The sequence below is a fragment of the Lissotriton vulgaris genome, chromosome 2_1, assembly GCF_964263255.1.
Source record: "Lissotriton vulgaris chromosome 2_1, aLisVul1.2, whole genome shotgun sequence".
Lineage (NCBI taxonomy): Eukaryota > Metazoa > Chordata > Amphibia > Caudata > Salamandridae > Lissotriton > Lissotriton vulgaris.
Genome location: NC_141687.1, coordinates 1639698382 through 1639724501, shown reverse-complemented (window position 1 = coordinate 1639724501; position 26120 = coordinate 1639698382). Strand labels below are relative to the sequence as shown.

Below are 26120 nucleotides of genomic sequence, written 5' to 3'. Positions count from 1 at the left end.
CCCCACCCTCCAGGTCAGGCAACTCCTGAACCTGAAATCCCAGTCCAGGTTCTACACCCTGTAACTGGTCTGAACCCCGTACCTCTGGTACGCTGCCACCATTAGGAGTACCTGGCGCACATAATTCCAAGGCTTTCAGCTCTAACTCTGTTAGCTGAAGCTGGTGCGCCAGCTTCCTTTCATCCATTGCAAAGCTCTCACTCTCCCTCTCGTGCTCTAGCATCTTCGACGACGCACACCCCCAGATACTCTACTCCCTGCCCTAGAACATCTTCCCGGTAGCACATTGTCAGACACAACAATGTTGAGTAGGCATGGGTCTTCTGGTGTGCCCGCCTCCCTGGGTGTGACCTGCCCCTCCTGTTTCCCATCCCCTCTCCCCTCTGGGTGGGCTCCTACCCATGCCCTCAAAGTAGTACGGAGTTCCTTCTTCCCGGTTCTCCGTCCAACTGGCACCCCCATCCCCTGACAAAACTCCATTATGCCAGATGGGGACTCAGATAAATCTGGGAAAAGATACCAGGACATGGGTGACAGGATTAGGTCTAACAGATCTTGATACACTCTACAGGCTAGACATTGGAGGGGTCAATTAGTGCAGCTTGCACACACAATAGGTGTGTCGCCTAACTGCAGTGCACCCTGTCCCACTGGAGGGTGCTGCATGGTCACAGGTCCTGGATCCCACCGCTCGACACCAATGTGTTGGAACTGGGGTCACCAGCTCCCCGAGGGTAGCATGGCACAAGCGGGTAGGCATCTGAAAGCTTATGTGTAAAGCGACCATACAGCAAAGAACATGTAAATAAATAACTGTAGGCTTCCAGTAATGCGGCACTAAAGGGGAGAAAACATTTCATTAAGGATAAACATCCCCTTGTGCGGGTTTAACCATTTTAAGAATCACTCCCAGCAGGAATAAGCATTAAGCAGTTCCATAGTTGAAGTAGAACTTTTCATTAGTTATGCACCAACATTTCATCCAGGAAGTAACCACTTCTCTGAGCAGAAGTAAACATTTAATAACAGGTAAACCATGCATAGGGCCTAGGCTGAGCAGGACACTAGGCGAAATAGGGATAATCCCTGGGTTTGGGCATAGCCCTCGCTAATACTCTTCATCCTGGTACTGTAGGCATTCTATTACATCCTCTAATCAGGGCTTAACCTTTTATGAATTGAGGCCTATAAACTGTGGTCCTTGGGACCTCTAAAACAGTCCAATACCAGGGTAAACACCCCCTTAATCTAGTAGGGACCTTTCATTAGGAAGTATCCTTTTCGCAGGTGACAACAACATTTCATGTAGAGCCATTCATATTCTCATTAGCAGTAACATATTTCATAAAGGTTAAAACGTTACATTACCCAGCATTAAACATTTCCTGGAGTTGTACTTAAGGAACATTGCACTTGGCATGCAACCCTTCCCTATGCAGACACATTTCATTATATAAATGTGGGTGTTTCAGAGACCCTAGCATCAGGCAGGAGTAGAAAACACTTCCTTAAAGATCAGGCAACATGTCATTATGCAATAGCCCACATTTCATTGGGCCAGGATAACCTTTGCATTTAACTGGGGGATAACATTTCATTATGTGAGCAAAGGGAGCAAGTTATTAATCCCTGTAGCATCAATAACCAATTCATCAGGAATAAACATTACAGCAAGGAGATATTGCATCAAGAATAAACCTGGCATCAAAGATAACCATTGCATTAGCGAGCACTAACCCGGTATAAGGCCAAAATGAGCACTTAACTTTACTCCCAGGCCGGGGTTAACCTTAGTGGCCCAGCAGCCCCTTAACTTGTTAACCCTTCTCAGTGGCAAGAATCACCAGGGCCATAATAGACCCCTAACCGGGGGTTAATTCTTAAATGGGACCAGGCCCAGTTCAGATGCTTTTATGGGCCTGATCAGGGCCAACAGGGCCCAACTACAGTTTCTCCTCATAGCACTCTACACTTCCACAGCACTCGCATTGGCTGAGGTGTTCTGGGGCATAACAGCGCTCTTCCTCACAGTGCTCTCCACAGCCTCAGCGCTCACACTAGCGGCAATGATCTTGGGCACAGGGCGCTTTCTGACACAGCGCCGGGCAGCAAATTCAGGTCCTGGGCCCACAGCGCCTCGCTGATGCAGCACATGAAATTAATGACAGATGCTGGATGTACAGCGCTTCACAGTACCTCAAGGGTCCCCAGGCAGCAGCCGAGCTCACAGGTTCTCAACGCTTCGCAGTCACAGCGCTGGTCGTGGGTTTCAGGGATCAGGTACACAGTGCGACCCATTCACAGCGCTGGTAATGGATTTCTGGTGTCAGTTGTATGGGAAGGGAATATGGCAGTCCTGGAGATAGCGCTTCTCTGGTACAGCGCTTCGCAGGGGCTCTTCCCATAGATAAGACAGTTCAGTCAGCACCGGCAGGACAGGTAGTCCATGATGCTAGCGCTAGGGAATAGGGGCGCTTAGCCAGCGCAGTTCATTTAAGTTGTAATCAGATCAGCAGGACTAACAGGACAGGCCACACAACCGTGGCAAACCAGCAAAAGGGGTCCCAGGTGGCGTCAGGGAGCACAGTGAGCGACACAGCGCCAATACCTGGTTGATTTCTCAATAGTCCTGTGGTGGTTTGGTTTCTACTTGGCACTTTAAGTTTCTTGCACCCTTGTAAATAGCAGTCTCTGGGTTCCTTGAAGGGGGGGGTAGAGGGAGGGGGGTTGAGTTGTTGGCGGATATCAAATTTCCTCAGCCAGTTCACTTCAAGTGGTCCCTGGGTTCCTCTTCCGCCGGGCCAGATCAGGGGACAAGTTCAGGATCCCTCAACACTTGGTAGGCAGCACTTAGGCCCTGTCACTCCCAGTGTCATAGGTCCCTGTCTAGGCCCCACTGCCTAGAACTCCTGCGTAGGTTCTCCCCCAGGTCAGTGCTCCCTCAATCTGACAGGAAAGTTTCCCTCCCTTTCCTTATATAGTGCCAGTTGACAGTGGCAGTTGGTGTCACCTCACCTGTTCCAGAAGGTTCCAGGAGGTTCTAGGAGGTTCCATCATTCTAGCGATGGGCAGGCTGGCAGGCTAGTATAGATACATTGTCTGAGGGTTCTAGCCAGCTCCTGGCTACTAGAATGCGCCCACAAGGACCGCGCTGCAGTAGCAGGGGTCAGTGGCAGCCATGTTAGGGGAAGGAAGCACCAGCACCGTAACATTAGTTTGACATTACACAGGGCTTTCTCCACTACACAAGGCCTATACCATTTTATTACTATGGGGGAAATCCTAAATTAAGGGAATAAAAAGCGAAAAATTTCTGGGGAAAGGGCCAAGTCCAACATGGTGCATATGTTGGACCAAGTTTAAATTTGCACCCATGTTTCCGAGAAGAGAGCAATGACTGCTCTCAGAAACTATGTGGGATGCCCAAAGTAGTAATTTGGACTACAGTTTACCTCAATCAACGCAGTCGAAATCAGTTTAACAAAAATCAATAAACGCCGTATGAAATAAAAACTGGTTATGTGAGATGTGCGAGTGAGTAAATACCTTATATTCTATACTGTAGCAACACTAGAATACAGTTTGATAGAAAGAGCAGGTTTTTGTTAACCCCAGTTTATATAGAAGAAAATTAGCAAAACCATGGCCTTCCACATCAAGCAATGCTATGAGGTTGTAGTTGGCAGGTGAGTATATAAGCAACAGAATAGAACCCTTCCACTTTCGGGGACGCTATTTGTTTCCCAGAAATGAGCAAAGAAAGGAGTTAGATTGCCAAGAGCTGATGTTGGATTGAAAGATGGCAGCAGACAGGCCACTTTGTCCTGGAGCACCACAGGAGTGAGTGACCTTCAGGGATTTCGAAGCCTCATTTGTAGTGATCAAAGTCCGAATGTGGTTTGAACTAGTAGCGAGTGGAAAAGGGATATTCAGAATAATCTGGTTCTGTACGCCATAGAAATGGCGTCTCGATCTCGTGCCCTCGGCGATGTGGATGTGGTTTCACTGAAGGTACTCTTTACTACTCATTTATCACTCCGCACACTTATTCACCACTCATTGCGCACAATTAACACACAGTGCTCTCCTATACTATTCAGGACACATCTTTAACACTAAGGGTACACCTTTATCACTCACGGTATACTTTACCCACTAAACTTTGTCAGTCTTCACCATTTAAGTCAAACCTTTATCATGGAGTTCACACCTTTACCAGTCAGGTCAAGCCTTTAGGTCACCTTTAACAAAACCATCCCACTCCATTATGACTACAATCACATCTTTGCAACTCTACCTTAACTCCTTAACCGCAGAGCGAATTTCGCTGCGGTGCGGGAGTTTTATTGAGTGGGCGGGGCCACGTCGGCCAGTGGACGTGCGCAGCACTACAGAGGTAGTGCTCGCGACGGCCTATGGCCGACGCGCGCACGCAACGGGTTAACCATTACAGAAATGCACACACCACTAAAGGCAGGTCTTTAACACTGATGTCTTCCCATTAATTGCTAATGGCTTTACCACTAGTGTAGGAATCTGACTTTCTATGTAGTGAACCAAAATGAAGTACACTATGCAGACAGTCCAGATGACCCTTATTGGTCTACAGGGCTTAAATTAATAATCCCAAATGCTCTCTTTGTGGTAGTGAGGGTTAGCAGTTTAGGCTGATCAGAGGGTAGTATTAAGCATTTGTTGTACACACAGAGCCAATAAATGAGACACACTCAAGAAGAAACTTGAGACCAAGTTAGAAAAAAATAACACAGATTTTTATATAAATTTTAGACACCAAAATCATCAGAATCAGTTAACTATTTTTGATGTTCTAGATTATTACAGGTAAAACAGTAGAAAATCACAGCTATCAGATTTGAGGCATAGCCTCGAATGTTATCCTATGGGAGAATCGTTTACTGCATAGGCACACTTACAAATGATTCTTAGGGTTGTTATGTTATGTTAAAAGGTTTTTTACCGCGCACGGTCACCAATTGGTTTCATGGCGCTCACCGGGACTGGTGCTTAGGGGCTAGGTACAAAAAACCACTATCAGTTCGGATTTATTTACCTGCCCTGGTCTGTCCAGGTGCAGAGGTGCTGGTCGTGAACAGGGGCTCAGTTCTTGAGGGTCTCTGGAGCAAGGGGGCACCATTGGTTGGCTTTCATTCGGGCTGAAGGGCTCGGGTGCAGAGTTTTTTTGTCCGCAGGTCACTTGCATTGGAGGCTCTCACTTCTTGCTGTTGACCTGGTGATCGGTGGGGCAAACAGGACAGCAGGGCCACTTTCGATGCTGGCCTTGGTATTGCCGACATCTTTTATCGGTAAGTCGGTCTTCACAGGGTTGGGGGTCTGGACTGGACACTTAACAAGCCTTGGCTGCTGCAAGGGCTCTGGTACCCAGCGTATTGGTGCTGGGGGGGAGTCCTGGAGGGTCTAGTAGCTCAAAGCTCACTGGGGACACGTGGTTTACCTCTGGGAGCCACAAAGTCCTTCCCCTGAGCTGATGTTTCCTCTGTAGACCCAGTGGTCAGCAGAACAGTGTACTGGTCAGATACAGTCGGTGCCTGCAGACAAGTGGCTTCTCCACTTCAAGGAAGATGCTGACTGGTTAGCGAAGTGCTGGCAGTTCTCCAAGACTTTAGAACGACTCACAGCTGCTGGACGAGTCGTTTCTTTGCAATTGTTGGGACAACAGCAGACAGACAAGGTTTTGCGCCAAATTTGGGGCTGGTCCACAGTTCTTGCATTTTCGGCTGTTCTTGGTCCTTCTTCTGTTCCCAGCAGATGAATCCGGGTTCTTGCTTTCAGAGGGCCGCATAAATACTTAATTTAAAGCTGTTAGGGGGGGTGTACACTGGTAGGGCCACCTCCCTCTGGGGTTTCTATACCCCCTATATAACAACTTCCTGTGGAGAGTGGGCATAAACCTGACCCAAAGCTCTTAGTTTCACTAGAAAAACAAGATGATGGAACCCATCTTTCGTTGCTCACTTAAGGTACCTTGGCTTAGGGGTGTGACTAGACTGAGGGTGAACACACCTTCTGAATAGCTAATTTTCCCTCCTATCCTCGTGCCAAGTGGGCCTCAGAACAGGGGGTGGCATCCCCCAAGCCTGGGGGTAGCTGGGTTCGCATATCAATGGCCTTGATATTCTAAAACACTAGCAATGCTGCTGGAGGAGGCATGAACACCTTCCTTTGGCGAAGACATTGTTTTTGACCTCAGAGAGCATGGGCTCTCGCCTGCAGGGGGTCAAAAATGTGTCTGTGGTGGCAGGCTGGATGATACCAGCCAGCATGCAGACTTAAAGACTAGTAGGATTCAGGGGTACATGTCAGGACACATCCATTGCTGGCATCAGTTTGTATTTGTCAAGACGAGATGTTTGATACCAAACACCAATATTTTCAGTGAAGGCCTGTATGTAGCTAGGTAAGTCATAATGGCCAGTGCCAAGTACACTCACTTAGGATTGCTTCCTGAACACTTGCAATGTTGTGGCAATGGAACTAGACATCACAGGGGCACATCTGCTCATGCAGATCAGTCTTCACATATATTACAATGCAGCCTGCGTTGGGGCTTTAAAGCCTGCTGTAGGGGTGACTTACAGATAGTATATGCAATGTGCAGAGAGTGTGCCATGTTGTGTTTTCATAAAAGCTTGCACCATTTCACGCAGCTTGCAATGGAAGTCTGCATGCAATTTGGGTATGGGTCCCTTAGGGTGGCATAATACATCCTGCAGCACTTAGGGGCCCACTTTAGTACCAATGCCCTTGGTACCAAGGATACCACTTACTAGGGACATACAGGGGTGTTAAAGGCCTTGCCAATTGTGGTACAATTAGACATTTACTTTGTTTTCAGAGAAAGAGCACTGGCACTGGAGCCCAGTTAGCAGGGGCCCAGTGCATTTTCAGTTGAAAAGCACCAGCACTAAGGCAAAAAGTATAGCTGACCATGTCAAAGGGAGGCACTTTCCTATAACAAGAAAATACTAGTATTTAGGTCACACTTTTACACCTTAAGTCAGACCTTTACCACTGAGGTCATGGTTTTATTCTGGCAATCACATCTACACCATAGAGGCCACATGCTGATCAATGACGTCATGTCTTCACCACGGAGACCATGTCTTCAAAAAGAAGGACATGCCCTCATTAATAAGGCCACACATTTCCCACTAAGAAAACACATCACAACCAAGGTTACCCCTTCTATGCTAACATCACACCTTAATTACAACAATCATCACTTCAACGTCGAGAACATGCCATTACCATGAATGTCAAATATTTATTACTGACATCAGACCTTTATCACGAAGGTCACCCCTTCATTAATAAGGGCACGCCTTCATTACCTTCACCATAACGATCACTCACTTAATTCAGAACTGAGGTCTCTCACACCATCACTAAAAACCTTTTGCGTCCCTACAAAGCACATGCCTTTACCAGTAAGGTTATCCCATTATCACTATTGCCACACCCTCTCTACTGAGGCCGTACTATTGTGTTACCCCCCAATTATTGCAGATCACCCTTGTATGTCAATTAAGTCCCAAAAGGTACATGCAGCCTACATGGAGAAAAGGAGAACTGCCAAGTGTCTATCAATTAGTCTTCGTTGAGGTAAGTTTAAGTGGAAAGGAGTGTTCATGATCAGACAAACCCGTCAGAGAATCTCTCTTTCACAGAAGTATATACATTGAATATCTCATCCCAAAATTAGCATGCACCCACAACAGTTTATATTTTAGTATATGATTATAATTCTCTATTTGTCTACAAATCATGTACTTTAAAATGATTGTAAATATTATTATCAGTTCAACGATAATTATGCAAATTAGGGTAAAGGTCGAATATGCCACCTGCATATATGACTTCACATCTGTGCCCTAATAGTCTTACCTAAACTGGTTGCAATTAGCCTTCTGAGCCATAATTGAGTGAGTTTTAGTTACACATTGATAAGCTAAAATGCCAAGTCAAACAATACTACCCTGTGTCAATGTATAGACACTGTGGAGTCTTCTTCAACCTGGCTTAGCCCGAACGTGGAGGAGTGCAGTGCCTGTGAGAGGCAATCCTAAAAGGGAGAAATAATTTAATGAAACCCGCATTAGGTATATAGATCTTCGACAAAAGCAGGCAACCAATACTGGTTGTTAATAGGAAGGTAGTTCAGGATGTACTGAAGAAAACAAAGAACTGGAGAACGTGATTCCCAGTAGAACAATGGACTTTGACTGCATTGAAACTAAGGGGAAAGCAGCTCTGGAGCTTAAATACAGCAGGAACAAGAAGTTGTCAACGTAAGTTCTATACCACTGTCAACAGTAAGTCCTTCCATCTTGGATAGGAAACTAAAGACTCCAGACCTTTCTAGGTGTTTAGGTATGGTACACTGTAAATTGCCACTGGTCACTTAAATTCATATTAACTTCAAGTCGTAGTCTTCAGGCCTTTTTAACAGTTCTCCGGGATTTGGGCGGCCCTGGAATGGATGGATACAACTCGCTGATTGGAGCAATTCCTGAGTTGAGTGAGAATGCCCGCAGGGACTTCAGTCTCGAAGTAGGAATAAATGCAGCCAGTCTCTGTGTTTGTTCCAAGTGGTACAAAACACTGCACACACCTTTCAAGCTCAAATTTGGAACTCCGTGGCTCAGAATCCACTGCAGCAAACATCTGTTTTACTAGATCCACCCTGTACCAATACCTTCTATAACTTTTCTAAACATAGTATTCAATAGAGCGAGGAGGGATTGGGTCATGCTCGGCTCCTGTATCATTGATAGGATACTGGAACAAGTCATTTTGCTCCAAAGTGTATGCTGAAGCTTACTGGTGCTAACCCTTTCTTCCTATAGGACAGAACACATACAGTCATCTCCCTCAAAGCTATCTTCACTTGTTAGTATCACAAACAATGCGTGCACAAGAGAAAAGGAAACTTCCGTTCTGTGTCTTGTTACCTAGAGTTAGAAAAAATAAGACAATCCGAGCACACATTTATTAGCTAAATGAAATAAAGCAACATGCTGGCCTGATTTCTACTTCTAGGCCTTTCAATTGCACCTCACATGCACAAAATCTGAATGCAAAAAGCAATATTAATGCAGCAAGCTTTACATGCAATCAGGCCTGTATTGCAAGCAGCACGAAAAACCCAAAGTCCCTGTCACACCAGTCACACTTTCACCATTAAGGTCATCACACCTTTCCTAAAGAGATCAGAGCTGCACCACCAAGGCATCAACTTCAATAATGATGTCTCACCTTCAGAATTAGGCAAACCCCTTCACTACCACGGTAAAGCCTTTGCTATTGAAGTCACACTTCAAATAAAAAGTTCTCGCTTTCATCACTTGGGTCATGCCTTAACTACGATGACCATCGTAATAATCACCAAGATCATCCCTATACCCCTAACAACAAGTCTTTACAACAGATGTCATGCCTGTAAGAAAAATATATCACTTTCATTGCTTTGGTCATTAATGTGACGAATGAACCCTGAGAGGGGGCATGCGGAGAACAGTATCAGACAGAATACTGCAGGACATAAAATAGTGCTTTTGGATGTCCAAGGTATATTAAACAGTGGTTTTGTGATGAGGTCTGGGGTGCATCAGCAGACACACTTGTGAGAGGAGTATTAGCCGAGGATGTCACAAGTCAAGATTGAGGTGTAGAGAAGAGTGGGACTGTTAGCAGTGGGTGCCGGTGCTATGTCGTGTATCGATGCAAAGAAGGTCAGAGCTGTATTTAGATGTAATGCTACAGGCAGAGAATGTGGGTGTGCACACACTGAATTTGCAGGGAAATGCCAGATCGGACTGTAGCTCGCTAGAAAAGCTCTACTTATCAATCATACTTAAATGCACTAAATGACTCAGAATTGTGTGCACTGTGAAGGATGGCCTTTAGTAAATAAGGCTCTTACCTGGCCTCAGTGTCTCGAAATCTAACAACATCCTATAGGCTGTGCAGGGATTGACACTCAGGGTGGCTGCGCTCTCCACTGGGATGTCCTTTGGTACTTGAAGTAGCAGGTCCTCCGCTGCCACCATTTCAGTTCGCCAGGTCCCTGGTAAAACCATAAATGTAGGGAAATTTTATTTAGGGGGCAGAATCAGGAAACATGTTTATTTTTTTTACAAGGGCCATCCATGTTCCCTTCATAATGTAAATGCAATAAGAGCGGAGATAAGTGCCCATTATTTAGCTTAGGCTCTCACTGTGAGTTTGGGGTCGGCCACACTCGGGGGTAAACACCTTAAAGGAATATTTTCCACTATCTTATCTCGCTGGTGGAGCGAATATAGATTTTCTGCAGAATTTAGCATTGCCTTCAGAAATCAGAGGAGTTTTCAATACTGACCTGCATCTGGTTTAATATTCCATCTGCCTGCTGCCCCTTGTAAACATCAGCCCAGTCTCACCCTCTCTGTGGCGTACCGTGTGAGTGGGTTTAGGGCCATCCCTCAATCAGCTTCACTGAACAAGGTGCAAGGCCAGCGAGTCATCGGGGAGCTTTGTCTCTCTGCAGCAGTACCCTCGCAAAGATGCCCATTCCTCTTTCACCCCTGTCCTATGGGTGAAATATGGCACCCTGTACCTGCTGGATGCCAACTACCATTTGGCTAGACCACACTCAACATTCAGGCGTTGGACTTCTGCCTGGCTGAATCTTTTTCAAGAATAAATTGTTTTGTGACCTCTGTACAGCTTGTAAAGTTTAATCACCTATATGATAAAAAAAATCACCTGTTTAGCCAAGACTTGTGCCAACTCTCAACATGACTGTTCCGTGGACCTAAGAGTGAAATTCTTTATCTTTTCCTACTTCTACCTACGCATGCTCCAGTAGATCACCCCAGGTCTCTATTAATAAACTTGTGTTACCAATGCCTTGGACCCGATTTGCTCTTGCTTAGTACATGGGAATTAACCCTACCCAGAGGGTCCAAGCGTATCTTCCAAACCAATTACAGATGGTATATAATACATGGGACTAGAATGACAGTGAAAATATAATGTGATCATTGCTCTGATCACTCGATGAATCTAAGCTGGCTCCCCCTTACCAAAACTCAACACTGAAATGCTTAGCTATGTCCATTGTGAACAATACAGCAAGATACCTTTATTCCTAAAGACAAAACTTTGAAGACACAATCCTGCTCAAGCTCTCCATTCTACTCACCCGATCATATGGATTCGTTCCCACAGTTTGAAAGCAAAGGAAATGAATGAGATCTATTTCAATAGTTGTCCCAGCCTCTTGCCCTGTTCAGCGGAACCAAATTATTCTGTTTTTGCAAAATGCAAAAACCACATATTTATCTCTTCGGCTCCTATTTCATAGTTCTTCATATTGTTATAAACCTCAGGGCGATCTAAACAATCAGTCTAAAGAAACCACATAAACATAGGTTAAAATAGATAAATCTTTGCCTGTGCCAGGCAAACCCGGGCAAGGAGAATTTGGGGGTCTTTCATTCTGCATCCTGACCCGACTCTTCCTGGATTCCCAAGTTTCTATGATGTCAAAACAACCTGTATATTGGGAAAGAGAGGACAGCCAAGCAGTTCTGCTCACTTAGCAGTTCTGCTCACTTACTTTTCCTGACCACATCTTGCTCTCTGACACCCTTATGTTTAGCCTATACGCTGCACAGGTACATGCAACTATCAGGGGTGGTCTACACAGAGAGGGATAGAGGTGGAAACAGAATGTTCAGTTACTGTCTGCCGAGACACAGAGAATGGCATCCCAGCTGTTCATAACAGGTCATGACCCTCTAGCTCTCATTGAAAGGGCCATATTTCTCTTTCACCATTCATCTGTCTGTCATGTGCCACTTTTCTACCATCCCCTCTCTTTGCTCTTGGGGTCTCCTCTAGAGTGGAAGTTTTTCTGAATAACCATGCCAAACTGAAATCCCGAAAACTTAACCTCTGTGTTGTCCCTGAGCCACAATACACAGCTAATCAAAGCAATGACAATACAAAATACAAACCAATGATCAGGCTGTCAGGTCAGTCCAATAGACAAACCATCAGATAGGGCTAATTGTGTCACCAGGCTGCTTCAATCACCAAATCATTAAGTTGGTGAAGTTTCTTTTGCTCGGTTGAAAAACCTTGAGGAACAAAACTCTAGAGGGAAGGAAATTACATGTCCAGAAACACTAGAATAACAATCTTTGGGGAAGTGTACAGATAAATGTTAGTTGTTAGGGCTTGAATTGGTGTTTTGAATAGGTACTGGGGTAGGGACACAGATTGGAGTATTAAACTTGTTATTTGGGCTACTGCAAGGTTAATGAAGACTATTAAAGATATAATTATAGGGTATAGGACAGGATTAAAGTAAGGTTTGGGGTATGTTTTAGATTTAGGGCATTGCTAAGGGTTAAGTTTAGGGCTAGTTAGAAGGATAGACCATAGCTTACAGTGAAAACAGTGTATGATTGATGGACTCAAGGAAGGCATAGGGCCAAAAAGGAATAATAGATTTAGGGAAAGAGGGAGGGGGAAGAGAGAGAGGAGGATATCCCTGTTTAAAAAAAGACATAGTATGATTAAACTTAGAGTTCTCAAAAAATGGTCTGAGATTTTCAAAGAAATAATGAAAGAAGAGGACTCTGACCTTTTTTCTCCCAGAAAGTCCCCTCAATATTTGTTTTCTCCAGAGGAAAAGTCACATGGAAGCCAGCCTACCCACCTTTTTAACTCCCCAGCGCAAACATTAGGTGATCATGCCAGATTCACCACCACACCCCATAAGGTCAGCAAACCAGAAGCAAAATCCAGAGCAATGAGGAATTGACTAAGCTAAGCTCAACACCCGCCACACTAGTGGTGCTGGGACCAGCCACCAGTGGTGCAGCGGTCTCGCACCGGCAATTAGGATGGCACTGCCACGGTAGCATCCCCATCCACAACATTTTGGTGGGCGGTGCACACAGCACCGCCGGCCACACTGCTGTGGCTGCACCTTGTGCATTTGCATGCACAATGTGGCAGGCACCGTTCGGTGCCTGCCACGTTGTGCATGCAAGTGCAGGTGCACCCCCACCTTCCTATTACCCTGGGGGCCCACAAAGGGCCCCTACATTCAGAGACTGCATGCCTTTCCATGTCAGCAAAGCTGCCATGGAAAGGCACTTCTCCGCCTGATTTGTAATATGGATGGTTCGCCACCATATACAGCCCCTTTTCCGCCCGGTCGACAGGCGGATGGTCTTTCCGTCCGCCGGGGTCCCCTCTGCCATCGCAATATGGTGGGGGGAGGGAGGGGAATGGGATGCTGGATGAGGTAAATGTCGGGCGATCCGCCCGACATAGTAATAGACCCCCAAGTTGTTACTCCAGCTCACCTATCATTCAATCCTAGTCACCATAGATCCCCCAACAATGTGCACTTCCCATTCCATCATAACATTAGTCTAGATAAGCTACCACGAGGATAAGCCAAACCACAAAGTAATACCACCACTCCAAAAACCAATAGAGGATGTCAATCCAACCTCCAAGTCCTTAGACCATCTCAACCACCAAACCAGTGGCCCTAACCACCAAATCATTGAACCTGACCAGTCACCAAGCAACCAGGCCATCCAACCATGAGGCCAATCGAATTGCCAGGTGATCAGGCAATGTAAACCACTAAGTCAATAGGCTGTAACATCGACAAATCAATCAATCCAACCCATGGCTAAGCTTTTACACCAGCCATCCTTCAAATTATCGACCCAGCTGAACTATAAAGTGACCGTGACCCATAAACTTCCAACACATTATGTTGTTAGTCAATTCGCCAGTTTAAGCTGCCATCATGGCAGCCTAAATCCCAAATAATCAGTTCAGCTATAATACAAAGTCATCAGGCCTATGAAACCATCAGTGTTGAGGAAACATATATATCTTGTACGTATGCACTTAATACACATCTGACCTTGCCAAGACAAACTTCAACAGCTCTTCAGAACTAACTTAGAGGTCACTTTATTTTCTGACTACCATGTTAGCTTGCTCATCATATTGTTTATTTCGGCTTACACTGTATGTCTGTATTATAATTGCCAAAGTTTATAATTGGTACAGTGCCGATCTGGCATCTCTCTGTTGACCATATATGGCACCATGTACTTTTTAGTTCTTCAAGGGTTGCATTACTAAGTGTACATAGGACCCAGAAACCAGTCACTCAGGGAAGAAGCAGGCTGAGAGCACCAGTGTGTGCCCTGACTTCATCCTTGATGGCCAACAAGAATGTAAGAACACAGACAAACACATTTAATTTGTTCCTGAGCAAACTGCAGAGTTGTGTGTTGCTTTCATTGCCCCTGGGACGGTGCAAAAGTATTTAATTTACATAACAAACAGGTTTGTCCTAATGTGGCCAGCCCAAATACAAAGACACTATGCCACCTTCCCCCGCCACTTCACTTTGAAAAACAGGGTATGGAGCAAGCCTGCACATTAGGTCACATGTTCGGCCAGCACTAAGTCATCAGCCAGGCCCAGCCACAAAATCTGTGGGACAGAACTATCAACTATCAGTCGAGTCCAACCATCCACCAAGAAAAGAGAGCAATTCTCCAAGCTGTTGTGCCAGCCTACACACAATATCCTCAGACCACCTAAGCATGAAGTCATCAAACTAGTCAATCCATCATGTCTTCCAGTCAGACTAACAAGTCTTCAGCCCTCTCCGCGAACCAAGCAATGAAACTTAGCTCACCAACATAGTTTTTGGCCAGCCTAGCCACGAGGTCATGTGGCCAGCCCAAAAAACATGGCAAAAGGTTAATTAATAACCAGGTCTTCAAGTCATTGCAGCCACCAAATCCTCTGGCCAGTTCAGCCACAACGCCACAGAGTCATCGTGCCATTCTATCAATCAAGTCGTAAGCTCAGGCCAAACACACAAACCGGATAATCCAAACACAAACACTCCTCACAAGTCTAATTACGATGTTATCATGCCATCAACTCTTGCTGGGAATTCTTTAAGGTTTACAAGGAGCTGACCTCCACCACCCACTTAGCAGCACCAGAGGTGGGCTCAGAGGGACTCTGCAACCAGATCGCGGAGTTCTTCTCCGAAAAGGTGGAAAATATTTATTCCACCTTCCCGGAAGGGGCCAGGGGTGGTGAGATAGGAATGGCACATGGAGAACCTGTGGTGGAAGGAGCTGGGTTGAAGGAATTCTCGATACCCCCCCAGGGACAACTGATTAAAATCTGCAGCAGTATCAAGTCCGGCTCTCCTAAGAATCCGGCTCCCCCAAGAAGGTTAATGGGGAGCTTGGAATGCCTAGAGCCTTTTATTAAGCACTTAGTGACGACCTCTTTTGATACATGTTGTGTCCCTGGCTGTTGGAAGGAAGCTGTGGTCCTGCCGCTTCCAAAGAAACCGCACCTGGGGTTAGAGCGTTTAGAAAACTTACGCCCTATCTCACTTTTACCATACTTTGCTAAGGTGGCGGAAAAAGTGGTCAATATACAACTAACAGCCAACATTGAAGAACATGAGCTTCTGCACCGGACCCAGTCTGGCTTTCGACCCAGATACTCGACAGAATCAACTCTGCTCTATGCCACTGAGTCCATGCGGCGATTGGTGGATGCAGGTCAAACGGCGGCCTTAATTTTGCTAGATCTGAGTGCCGCCTTTGACATTGTGGCCCACCACACCCTGGTGCAATGTCTGCGGAAGGGTGGGGTGTCGGGCAGGGCCTTGGGCTGGCTAAAATCTTTTCTGTCGGGGCGGTGCTTCCAGGTGAGACATGGTGAGCACTACTCCCGGGTCATCAAGCTGAACCAAGGAGTGCCGCAGGGATCGACCCTGAGCCCTACCCTGTTTAATATCTATGTAGCACCTGTGGCGGAGATTACGGAGAGGTTTGGGGTCAGGGTCGTATCCCATGTGGACGACACACAGCTGGTGGTCTCCCTAACCCAGGCCCCGGAGTCAGCCGCCCTCAGCTTCAGAGCATGTATGCAAGAACTAGCTACTTGGATGGCTTATAACTGCCTGAGGCTGAATGGCGGCAAGACAGAGGCTCTGGTGGTGGGGCGGGCCCCAACTGTGTGGTCATCGGCTTGGTGGTCTCAGGACTTGGGGGCGACACCTATACCATTTGCACAGGCAAAAAACCTGGGAGTCTGGTTAGACCCTGACCTGTCGTTTGACTACCAAACAAGGCAGGTACGTGCTTCGGAATTATGAAGGTCCTACGTAAAACCTGGGATCACCTACCCGTGGCAGCTAGAAAGACACTGGTGCATGCGCTGGTGACATCCCGTCTAGATTACAGTAACATCTTGTATCTAGGGGCTCCTGCGAGATGTGTGCAGCGCCTGCAGGGAGTGCAGAATGCAGCCGCCCGCCTCATTCTGAGACGCCTGAAAAGATCATCAGCCAGGGTAGCACGTGCGGCGCTTCACTGGCTCCCAATTAAAGAAAGAGTCGCCTTTAAAGCACTTTGTGTCTGCCACCGAATCATGCAGGGCAGGGCCCCGGCGTACCCGGCAGAACTTGTGTCCCCACACCTTCCTGCGCGGCAGTTGAGGTCGAGTGGGGTGGGTTTGGTATATGTATCAGCTATAAAAAGGGTCAGGATGGGCAGCCGGTCCTTTAGACTGCTGGCAGCCAAACAGTGGAATGCCCTCCCGGTGGAACTCCGGATGGAGAGCCAAGAGAGATGCTTTAGGAAAAAATTGAAAACATTTATTTTTCCTTAAGTTTGAGTTAGGTTCGATCTGGGTTTGATTATTGGCTGACTTACTGCAGCGCGGGGACACACTGGCAATAGTGTAACCACGGCACTTTATAAGTGGACATATTATTATTAATATCATCACAAACATCAGTCAAACTTGAACCCTAGGTCATCAATCTGGCCACTATAATCATGGAGTTGTTGGACCCCTTCAACTTCATAGCGACAATGCCACATCAACCATGAAGCCATCCTCCAGGCCAGCCTGACCTTTAAGCTACTATAATATCCATGTTCATAAGGTCCTTGCAACCACTAAACCACTATGCCTCCAGAAATGTGAAGTTACCTACCACTCTAACAACTAAGTCTGCACACAAGTTGAGGTCACTCTTCAAATTTATCAGCAGAGTATGAATAAGGTGATAGCAAAGTAGTAAAAAAAAAAAACTCATTAGATTTCTAAACTGTGCACAGAAGAACTTCAAAACATCAAAAAAGTCACTGTTTTAAAGAAGCAGCACTATAGGTGAAAAATGTTAGCTAAGGATGCGCTAATACTCACCGAGGCCTGCATCTATCGGTATCACCCAGTCACCAGGTTGCAGGCCAGTTACGTCACTGCCAACTGCCAGCACCTCCCCGACCCCTTCATTACCACCAACAGCTGGCAGATCAGGGAGCAGAGCATATGTACCTGCATAAGGAAGATGTTCAGTTAGCAGACACAAATGATTTGGGAGGATTCTCCTCACACAGTCCATTCACAAAATATAATTCAAACTAAACCGAATACGGACAGCCTTATATACTACTCTTCTAAAACAGATTCCCTTCATCACCAACAGGTCTCCGAACTAGCTCTGTCTGAGCGGCATGAGACAAGATCATTCTAAAAACAGCAAACATTTAAAATTAAAGATTTGAGACATGCATGCTGCAGAAGGAAGGTCACCTTGGATCATGTTGAGGTCAGACGGGTTGATGGGCGCGGCCAGCATTTTCACATGAACCCCAGCATTTCCAAGATCCGGAAGCTTCCATCGTTCCAATCTAAGAACACATGGCGGGTGTAAGTGTTAAACTTTTATGTGGCTGTACAACTTATTGTGCCACTCCCTTAAAGGCATGTTAGCAAATACAGTGTTAACTGATGACTCCATGCCACAATGTTAGCAGTCATGGGCTTTTATAAAATCAACAAGGTGTATTCTGTGGGTTGTTAAAGTAAATTAGACTACAATATCAGATAGGTCAAATCCTTAGGGTTCTCTAGAGATTTCGGCATAATGCCACTCCGAGTCACTGCAATCGGTCGATATGGATTTGACGTGACCCAGAGCTGACCTACAATATTTTTCTTCTTAACCGCCCTGAGGAAGCCCCAGGCCGGATGGCCATGTACAGGGGTGAAAACACATGTTGGCTGTTCTCTCACTCACTATCACGGACATAGTGACTAATCAACTATATAAATACACCAGAAAGAAACCTATGTGCGATTGGAATTTTTCCTCGAATTATATTGAATACAAATATTGCCCAGACAATTATGTTCTTAACCTTATTCACATTAGAGGGATAGGGGTTTCCCCAATCAAGGGCAAGCAACCAAGAAGGATTTAGCTCAATATACGGTCTGTGAGGGATCAGGACCTGTTTACCCCTTCTTTTCTCAAAGTCTAATCAATGCTAACACTTTCTCTATAGTATTAGGAATTTTTCTGCACTGTGGCAAACCTACTGACTGGGATATTAAGGACCAGTGCTAAAAGTCGCCAAAAGGGCAGACATAATCAACAAGGCAGCTTTCCTTTTGCTTACAAATCTTCAGGCACCGTTGCAAAGACTTAGAACAGTTTCCATCTCATGTTTGGGTCAAAAATCCCAATGAACTGAAGATAAGAATTTATGGGGGTTCTGGGAAAATGTAAAGCTGTCCAACAACCACTTTAAATCTAAATAACACTACTTAGTTCCAAAAGTCTCCGTCTACCCTTTGGGGATACCAAGACCCAACCCTTCATCATGGAGAGATTAATAAGATGTATTTTCTCACTGAAGCCGCAATCTTCTTGAAGCCTGTATATCTCATATAAATGCTTAGCACGTTCTGCACCCACATTATCTCTAGGCCAAAAGGACAACACTATCAATTATTTCACTCGTCTCTGACCAAACAACACTTCTAAATGTTCCTGCGAGACAGAAAAAGATAAATGTTTTATCACATTTGCCCACTACCTCTGGAATAGCACCCGCCTGGACATCTGCAATGCTACAATTTCGTGCTATTCAAAGCAAGATTAAAAACTCCTCTTTTGTGAGTTTCTCTGGTGGTGAAGCACGAGCATCTCAATGGTGAGCAATATCTCTTCATTGCTCTGATGTACAACACTAATTAAAAAAAAGAAGACTTTTCTGGCTTTTTAGCTTGAATTCATGTGGTCAGTCATGGTAATTGAGATCACCTGTCATCAAAATTAAAATCCACCACAAAGGCAGCTATACATGACCTACTTCTCTAATCATGTGAAAACCTTCTGCTTCTAGATGAAAAGAACTAATCTTTTATTATTGAGTTCCATGAGCGAGGTGCTGCAATCTTAACATGCGGTATCCTCTTATAGCGGCAACAGAACACAATCCAGATCTGCATCGCAGAGGTTACCAGATGATTGCATATCAAAAAGGAAGTAGTTATACACACCTATTTGATTTAACAACAGACTGCATTCTGGGAGGTTCAATTTACCTTACACGCCTTAAAAACAACAAATTGTAAAAGAAAAGTAAAGGACTGGAGCATTTTGTCTTTGATAACTTGTGATGATCTGATAACGTCATGCAATCCCCCTCGCATTTCTCACAATTATCTAACTTTCAATGTCTCTCCCACCTGGCAGTTTACCTTGTGCCACGACTAGTAAACTCACACCAGCAGCCAACATTCTGCATCCCTCCCAAAATGCACTCCATTTAGTCCAATTTCTAATGCGGCAGTGCATCCCCATACTCCAGCACTTGGTCTGATTGAATGCTATTGTAGTCCTATTCTAAAACTGCCGAATTGCTCCCTGTATCTGTCTCCTTTAGCCAGTCCTGGTTTTTTGTCAAGGGCATTTCGGGTGACGGGAGTTTTGAAACCAAAACTTACAACGTTAAAAGAGAAACTATTGGTCCCACAATTAAAAATATTGTGTTGATAAGAAAGACATGGTTGTTAAAGGGCATCACATGTCACCTAGAGTCCTATTTCTAGATGTACGTGGCTAAATTTCTGACTTGTCACTTTTAGCTACGTGTGTCATGAAACAACACGGAATTATTACTTTTTTGGAATAGACAACGAGTTCTCTCCAGACTATATGACTGAAATTAAGTTTCTGTTGGACTGAAAATGCCTATAAGTCTCAGACCTATTATAATCGTTCGTCCTTCTTCCTAGTCTATTGTTTATGTCGTAGTTAGCGGCCACCTTTGATGGGGTACCACTTGTTACTAAAATTAATCGAATCTGAAGTGGGTTGAATGCGCCTCTGAGCCAGTTAAGTTCTAATAGTCTGAATACAAATGTCTCCCTCACCGCAGGCTGAGCCGCGGGTCCCCGTGCTTCTCGTACACAAGTGCCTGGCACCAACTGCTCAGGCAACGCCGCCTTGAGCCGCCAGGTACACGACCCCAGAGCCCTGAGGACACAACTGCGAGCCACCGCATCCTCACGCCGACGCGCCTCTAACACGTCACGCCATTGATCGTAGGAGGAGGCGGGGAGTTAAGTGACGTATGACACATAGTTTATGTAGATAGTTTCATTTTCAGACAGCGGGCACCACCTGGTGGCAGATTGAAGAAACTGTAATTCACTTTGTCCTGCAAATTCTCAAATTCTCCAGTCCGTTAATTTACGTGGGTCACCCACTCCATTTGGCTATTCCCGTGTCGTAACATTTATTTTAGTGCTAGAAAGCAGTGGTTAAAATGGAAATATTGCTGGTGCTCACTTTTTAAGAGTGCCTGTTTGCAGGGCCGCCTTTTGCACTGGTGTCCAGAGGCGTAGCTAGAGATTGTGGCGCCCGGGGCTATCCCTCAGATTGCCGCCCCTGGGGGGGTGCTGGGTGTAAAGATGTATATTAATGACAGGCAGCAGGTGTGGTTGATCAAACTTGTATTTATTAGTCATACAAGTAATTAATTCCCGAGGAGCGCCGGGCGGCGCTCTGCTCCCTGCAGTTCTCAGCGCGCACTGAATGCGCGCGCATCCGGCGCCAAGATGTCTGCCGCACGTCACGTACGCGTGACGTGCGAAGACTAGACCGCTACATATCTCCCCCTTTTCCCAATGTCTTAATTAGTCACTTACTCTTCGTTGTCCAGCTTAAAGTCTCGGAATCTGGAAGGTCTTACCACCTGCCTCCCACTTCTGGTTACCTTACCAGTGTTCTCTTGAGTGCCTTGTAACTGCGTTCCGGTTCCTTCCATGTCTTCACTCACTGCTCCATCACCATTGGTATTTCCTCCCGATTGAACCCTCTCAGCTCCTTGATTCTCCCTCGCTTCTTCACCTTCTCGTGTCTCCACTGCACTTGCTCCATCACGTTGCTCACTTTCCTCTTGCCCGCTTTCCACGTTCAACTCATCCATGTCTTCACTTCCCATTCCAGTTCGTTCCCACCTCAGTACCTTGTTGCACCAGGCCATGCGGTCCTGTGACCACACATTTCCGTCGCTCAGCAGGGCCGCCCGATCATATACTTCCTTGACTTGTAACGGCTTGCTATATTTGCTGTCTCCTTTCTTTTGTAGAGGGGCTAACTTTACTCTCACCCACTCTCCCTTTTCCAGGCCAGTCTCTTTCACATTCCTCCGTTTGTTGTAGTGGTCGGTGTAGATTGTTTGTGCTCTTTCCAGATTTGCCCGTACTACTGCAGGGGACCACTCACTGGTTATCACCTTTTCCTTCCAGACCCTGTTGTCATGCGTGAAGGGTTCACGTCCTCTCAATATTTGAAATGGGCTGTACCCCGTGCCTGTGGGAGTTATTCTGTAGGCCCACACCATGTTCTCTATCGCTTTTTCCCAGTCTTTATTGCTGGATATGGCCGCTTGTATGGCTCCCATCACTACCCTGTTAAATCGTTCAACTAGGCCGTTTCCCGCTGGGTGGTAAATTGCCGTGTGTCTGATGTTGATGCCATTTCTCGCCATGAATTGCTTCCATCTGTCTGACGTGAATTGTGGCCCATTATCGCTTAAGATGGACTTGGGGATTCCTTCCCTTGTGAACGTTTCAGACAAAAACTTCAAAATGTTCTCAGTGTCCATGGATTCGCTCACCTTTATCTCTGGCCACTTAGAATAACGATCTATGAGGACACACACATACTTCTGCGTGCCCTGGTCATCAAGCACAGGTCCTAAGATGTCTATGGACAACTCTTCCCACGGGTTGGAGGGAGTATCGAACTTTCCTAGGGCTGGACGTAGTGGTCTCAGTGTTTTGTCAGCTCCCTGACATTGTGGACACTCCCTGACATGCCTCTCTGCTCTTATGTCCATACCTGGCCACCAATAATTTTGTTTTGATCTGGCCTTAAGTTTTCCGATGCCCAAATGGCCTTCATGTAATAAGTCCAACAACTTGTGAATGAGGTTCCTTGGTGGAATCACTTTGTCTCCTCTGTATATGAATATCCCCTTATCTCCTACTGACAGTTCCTCCTTTACTTCATAATATGGTCTAAGGTTCGTCTTCACATTTCTCTTGTCTGGCCATCCTTGCATGATATGCGCTCTCACTTCCTTGATATCTGTATCTTCCTCATATGCTTCAGTCCATTCTTGTTGGCTGATTAGCCTCTCTTGGTCTTCTATGAGAGCTACCATCTCTCCTCTGTCTGCCGGGTCTTCCTCTCCAGGCTCCATGGCCGCTGCTCTACTCAAGTAGTCCGCCACTCGGTTCCTGTTTCCTGGGATGTACTCCACATTGTACCTGAATTCTAGTAACTTTAGGGACATTTTGGATATCCTGGGTGTGGCGCTTGCATGTCCGCACGATGTTAATACCTTCACCAACGGTTTGTGATCTGTCTTGAGCAGGAATCGGGTACCCCACAGGAATTGCCGGAACCTCGTCATGGCCCACACCACCGCTAGCATTTCCTTCTTGATGACGCTGTATTTGCTTTCGGTATCCGTCAATGCCCTGGATGCGAAGCTGATTGTCTCCATGTCCCCTCTTCCTCGGTCTTGCATCAGTACAGCGCCCAGCCCTTTGTCGCTGGCGTCGGTGGTAAGCACTGTGGTGCCCTGTGGGTCATACCCTTGGAGCGGTATGGCTCCTGAGACCTCCTTTTTGATGGTTTCAAACTCTGCTTGGGCTTCCGGTGTCCACTGAAATGCCGTGCTCTCTCTGGTCAGCAACCTCATGTTGTAGGTTTTGGAGGCAAAGTGTACCACAAACTTACTATAGTACTCCGCCATTCCCAAGAACGACCTGACTTCTTCCTTGTTCTTGGGGGGCGGTGCTTCAGCGATGGCCTTTACGTTCTCCGCCTTTGATGTGACTCCTTGTTGTCCGATTTCGTGGCCTAGGTATGTCACCGATTGCAGGCCCAACCGACATTTTGACCATTCTGCCGTAAGGCCCTTGACTTCCAGTGTTTGTAGCACTTTCTCTAGTTTCCGGTCATGATCCATCCTATCACACCCCATCACTAAGATGTCGTCCTGGAAGTACTGGACGCCCTCACAGTCTCTGAATAGTTGGTGCATCATCTTCTGAAAGACTGCAGCCGCCGAGGCCAGTCCGAACGGCATTCGACAGAACCGATAGCACCCAAACGGAGTGATGAATGATGTTAGGCTTTTGCTGTCCGGATGCAGTGCTATTTGGTGGTAGGCCGAGGTCAAGTCAATAGTGGAGTACCACCTTACTCCTCTGGTCTTGGCTAGCATCTCTTCGATTCTGGGAAGGGGGAATCTCTCCACTATGATGTTTTTGTTCAGTTCTCTCAGGTCCACACAGAGTCTGACATTCCCGTTGGGCTTCATCACGACTACCAGGGGCGCCAGCCATTCCGCACAGGTGATGGGTTCTATTATGCCCTTCTTCTCCAACTCTTGGAGTTCCGTCTGGACTGCTTCTCTCACTGCTATGGGTACGTTTCTCACCTTGTGTGCAACTGGGGTGGCTCCTTCCTTAAGCACGATCCTGTGTTGGAACTTTTCCATTCTGCCCACCGTGCCTCCGAACACCTTCGGGTAGTTCTTCTTCCATCTGTTCATGTCCGGCCATTCCTCCTGTTCCGTGAGTAGAATTTGTTCCTTCCCTCCGGGGTCTAATTTTATTCCTAGGTAGCCCTGATCTAGCCATCCTAGAACAGAGGGTCCTTTTTCTGCGACGTATAGTTTGCACCATGCCGATCGGCCTCTGAACTCAAACAACAGGCGTCGGAATCCCAGCATGGGAATGCGATCACCATTGTAGGTGACCGGTCGAATGTCTAGTTTCTCCAATTCTGGGCCCAGCTGGGGTTGGAACTCTACTTCCCATACTGCCCGTTGAATAATGGTAAATGGAGATCCGGTGTCTGCCACTACTGTGATGGTGATGCCGCCCATGGACATGTCTAGGACAGGTTTGGTCGATCTTTTCCCGTCTACACTTAGCACCTGGTCGTATATGCATAAGACGGTGACCACTTCTTCTTCTGTGACTTCCTCTTGGTCATCTTCTTCTTGGTCGACACATTTCACCGTTCCCTTCTGTTGTTTCTTCCGGCACACCTTCTCGTAATGGCCTATGATGCCACAGTGTAGACATTTTGCTCGGAATGCCGGACACCTTCTGTCGTGTGCTTCATGGGACTAGCTTCCGCACCTGTAGCACGTTTTCCTGCTCTCATTGTTCACCTGCTTCCCTTGCCATCTGTTGGTTCCTTTGGTCCCTGGCATCTTGCTTCTTTGGTCTTTGCGGTGTTCCTCTTCTTGTATTCTGTTTACCAGGGTCGGGGCGGCTGCTTCTTTCTTGGTTGCGTTCGCACACCTCCGTGCGAGTTCCGCCCTCTTCACTATAACCAATACGTCTTTAAGTGTGGTGTCGCCGCTCGCCCACAGCTTGTCTTGTACATTTGCGCTCGTCGTGTGCATGACAATCTGGTCTTTGATGAACTCGTCCTCCCAGAGCGCGTATTTGCACGTGGCCGCTAGTTTCCTCAGTGCCGCTACGTATTCTTCGATGGTTTCTCCCGCCTTTTGTTTCCTTTGCTGGAAATTGTATCTGTCCACTGAAACGCAGATGTTGGGACGATATCTTTCATCTAGGTCTTCCACAGCATGTGCATACACATCGTCGTCGGTGTCTTCTCTCTTTTTCGGTACCAAGCTTTTGTAGATCCTGAGTCCCTCCGGACCCAGATTCAGCAACAGAATACGTTTCTTCCTTTGGGGGGTGAATTTTTCTTCATTTTCATCCTCCAGGACCCCTATGAAATTGTCTATGTATTCTTTCCAGTCTTCCCACTTCATCAGTGGTTCTCCAGGTTTTGGTAGGAATTGTACTGGTGCTATTGCGTACCCCGCCGGTGTGCTCATTTTCACTTCCCTGGTGACTATTGCGTCAGTGCTTTTGCCGGTGTGGCTGCCTGGGGTGTTGTCCTTGAACCCTGTACTTGTATCTTCCCGGGGACTCTTGGTGTTGGTCCCCCCTTGCTCCTCTTTGGTAGCCAGCGCTACACCTCCCTGGCGTCGGTCATCAGGAATGCCACACGTGTGTGCTGTTGCCTTTGGGGTGGTTGCGCTGCTGCTCAGGCCTATTCGCCGCTTCTACGCTTAGCTGTGGCACTGCCACGCTCCTCGGATTCCCCTCGTACCTCTGATGTGTCCTGCTGTGTCTCCTCACTCCGTTTCGTCGGCTGGACGGTGTCAGGTAGTTCTTGCCTGTGTCTGGGTAGGCCAAGAGGCTGTGTCTGGGTCTTTTGTACTTCGTGGCTGCCACGTGGGGCCGACGATTTTTTATAAGTCCTTTGTTGACGTCTGGCTGTACCTCCCGACCTCGTCGCCACTGTAAAGATGTATATTAATGACAGGCAGCAGGTGTGGTTGATCAAACTTGTATTTATTAGTCATACAAGTAATTAATTCCCGAGGAGCGCCGGCCGGCGCTCTGCTCCCTGCAGTTCTCAGCGTGCACTGAATGCGCGCGCATCCGGCGCCAAGATGGCCGCCGCACGTCACGTACGCGTGACGTGCGAAGACTAGGCCGCTACACTGGGGAAAAAGGATGGCGAGCACTAGAAAGATGTCCGAGAGACACGTAGTATTGCCGCTAATGGTTACCTCGATCATGCAAGTTACATGCACATA

General features: G+C 46.6%; 1 protein-coding gene across 2 annotated transcripts in view; it reads right to left on the bottom strand.

Moving 5' to 3' along the window:
- The window catches only part of MECR (mitochondrial trans-2-enoyl-CoA reductase), a 50691-nt gene extending 30180 nt beyond the window's left edge, over positions 1 to 20511 (bottom strand). The window contains exons 1-4 of one of the 2 annotated variants that reach the window (XM_086957513.1): positions 20341 to 20511; positions 17710 to 17807; positions 17320 to 17451; positions 9962 to 10105 (exon numbers count right to left, since the gene is read on the bottom strand). In XM_086957513.1, the coding sequence (XP_086813639.1) occupies positions 9962 to 10105; positions 17320 to 17451; positions 17710 to 17807; positions 20341 to 20471 (505 nt within the window). In that variant the 5' untranslated portion in view covers positions 20472 to 20511. The remainder of the gene's footprint in view (positions 1 to 9961; positions 10106 to 17319; positions 17452 to 17709; positions 17808 to 20340) is intronic. The other variant, XM_086957514.1, reaches the window with a different exon arrangement.
- Positions 20512 to 26120: the final 5609 nt, after the last annotated feature.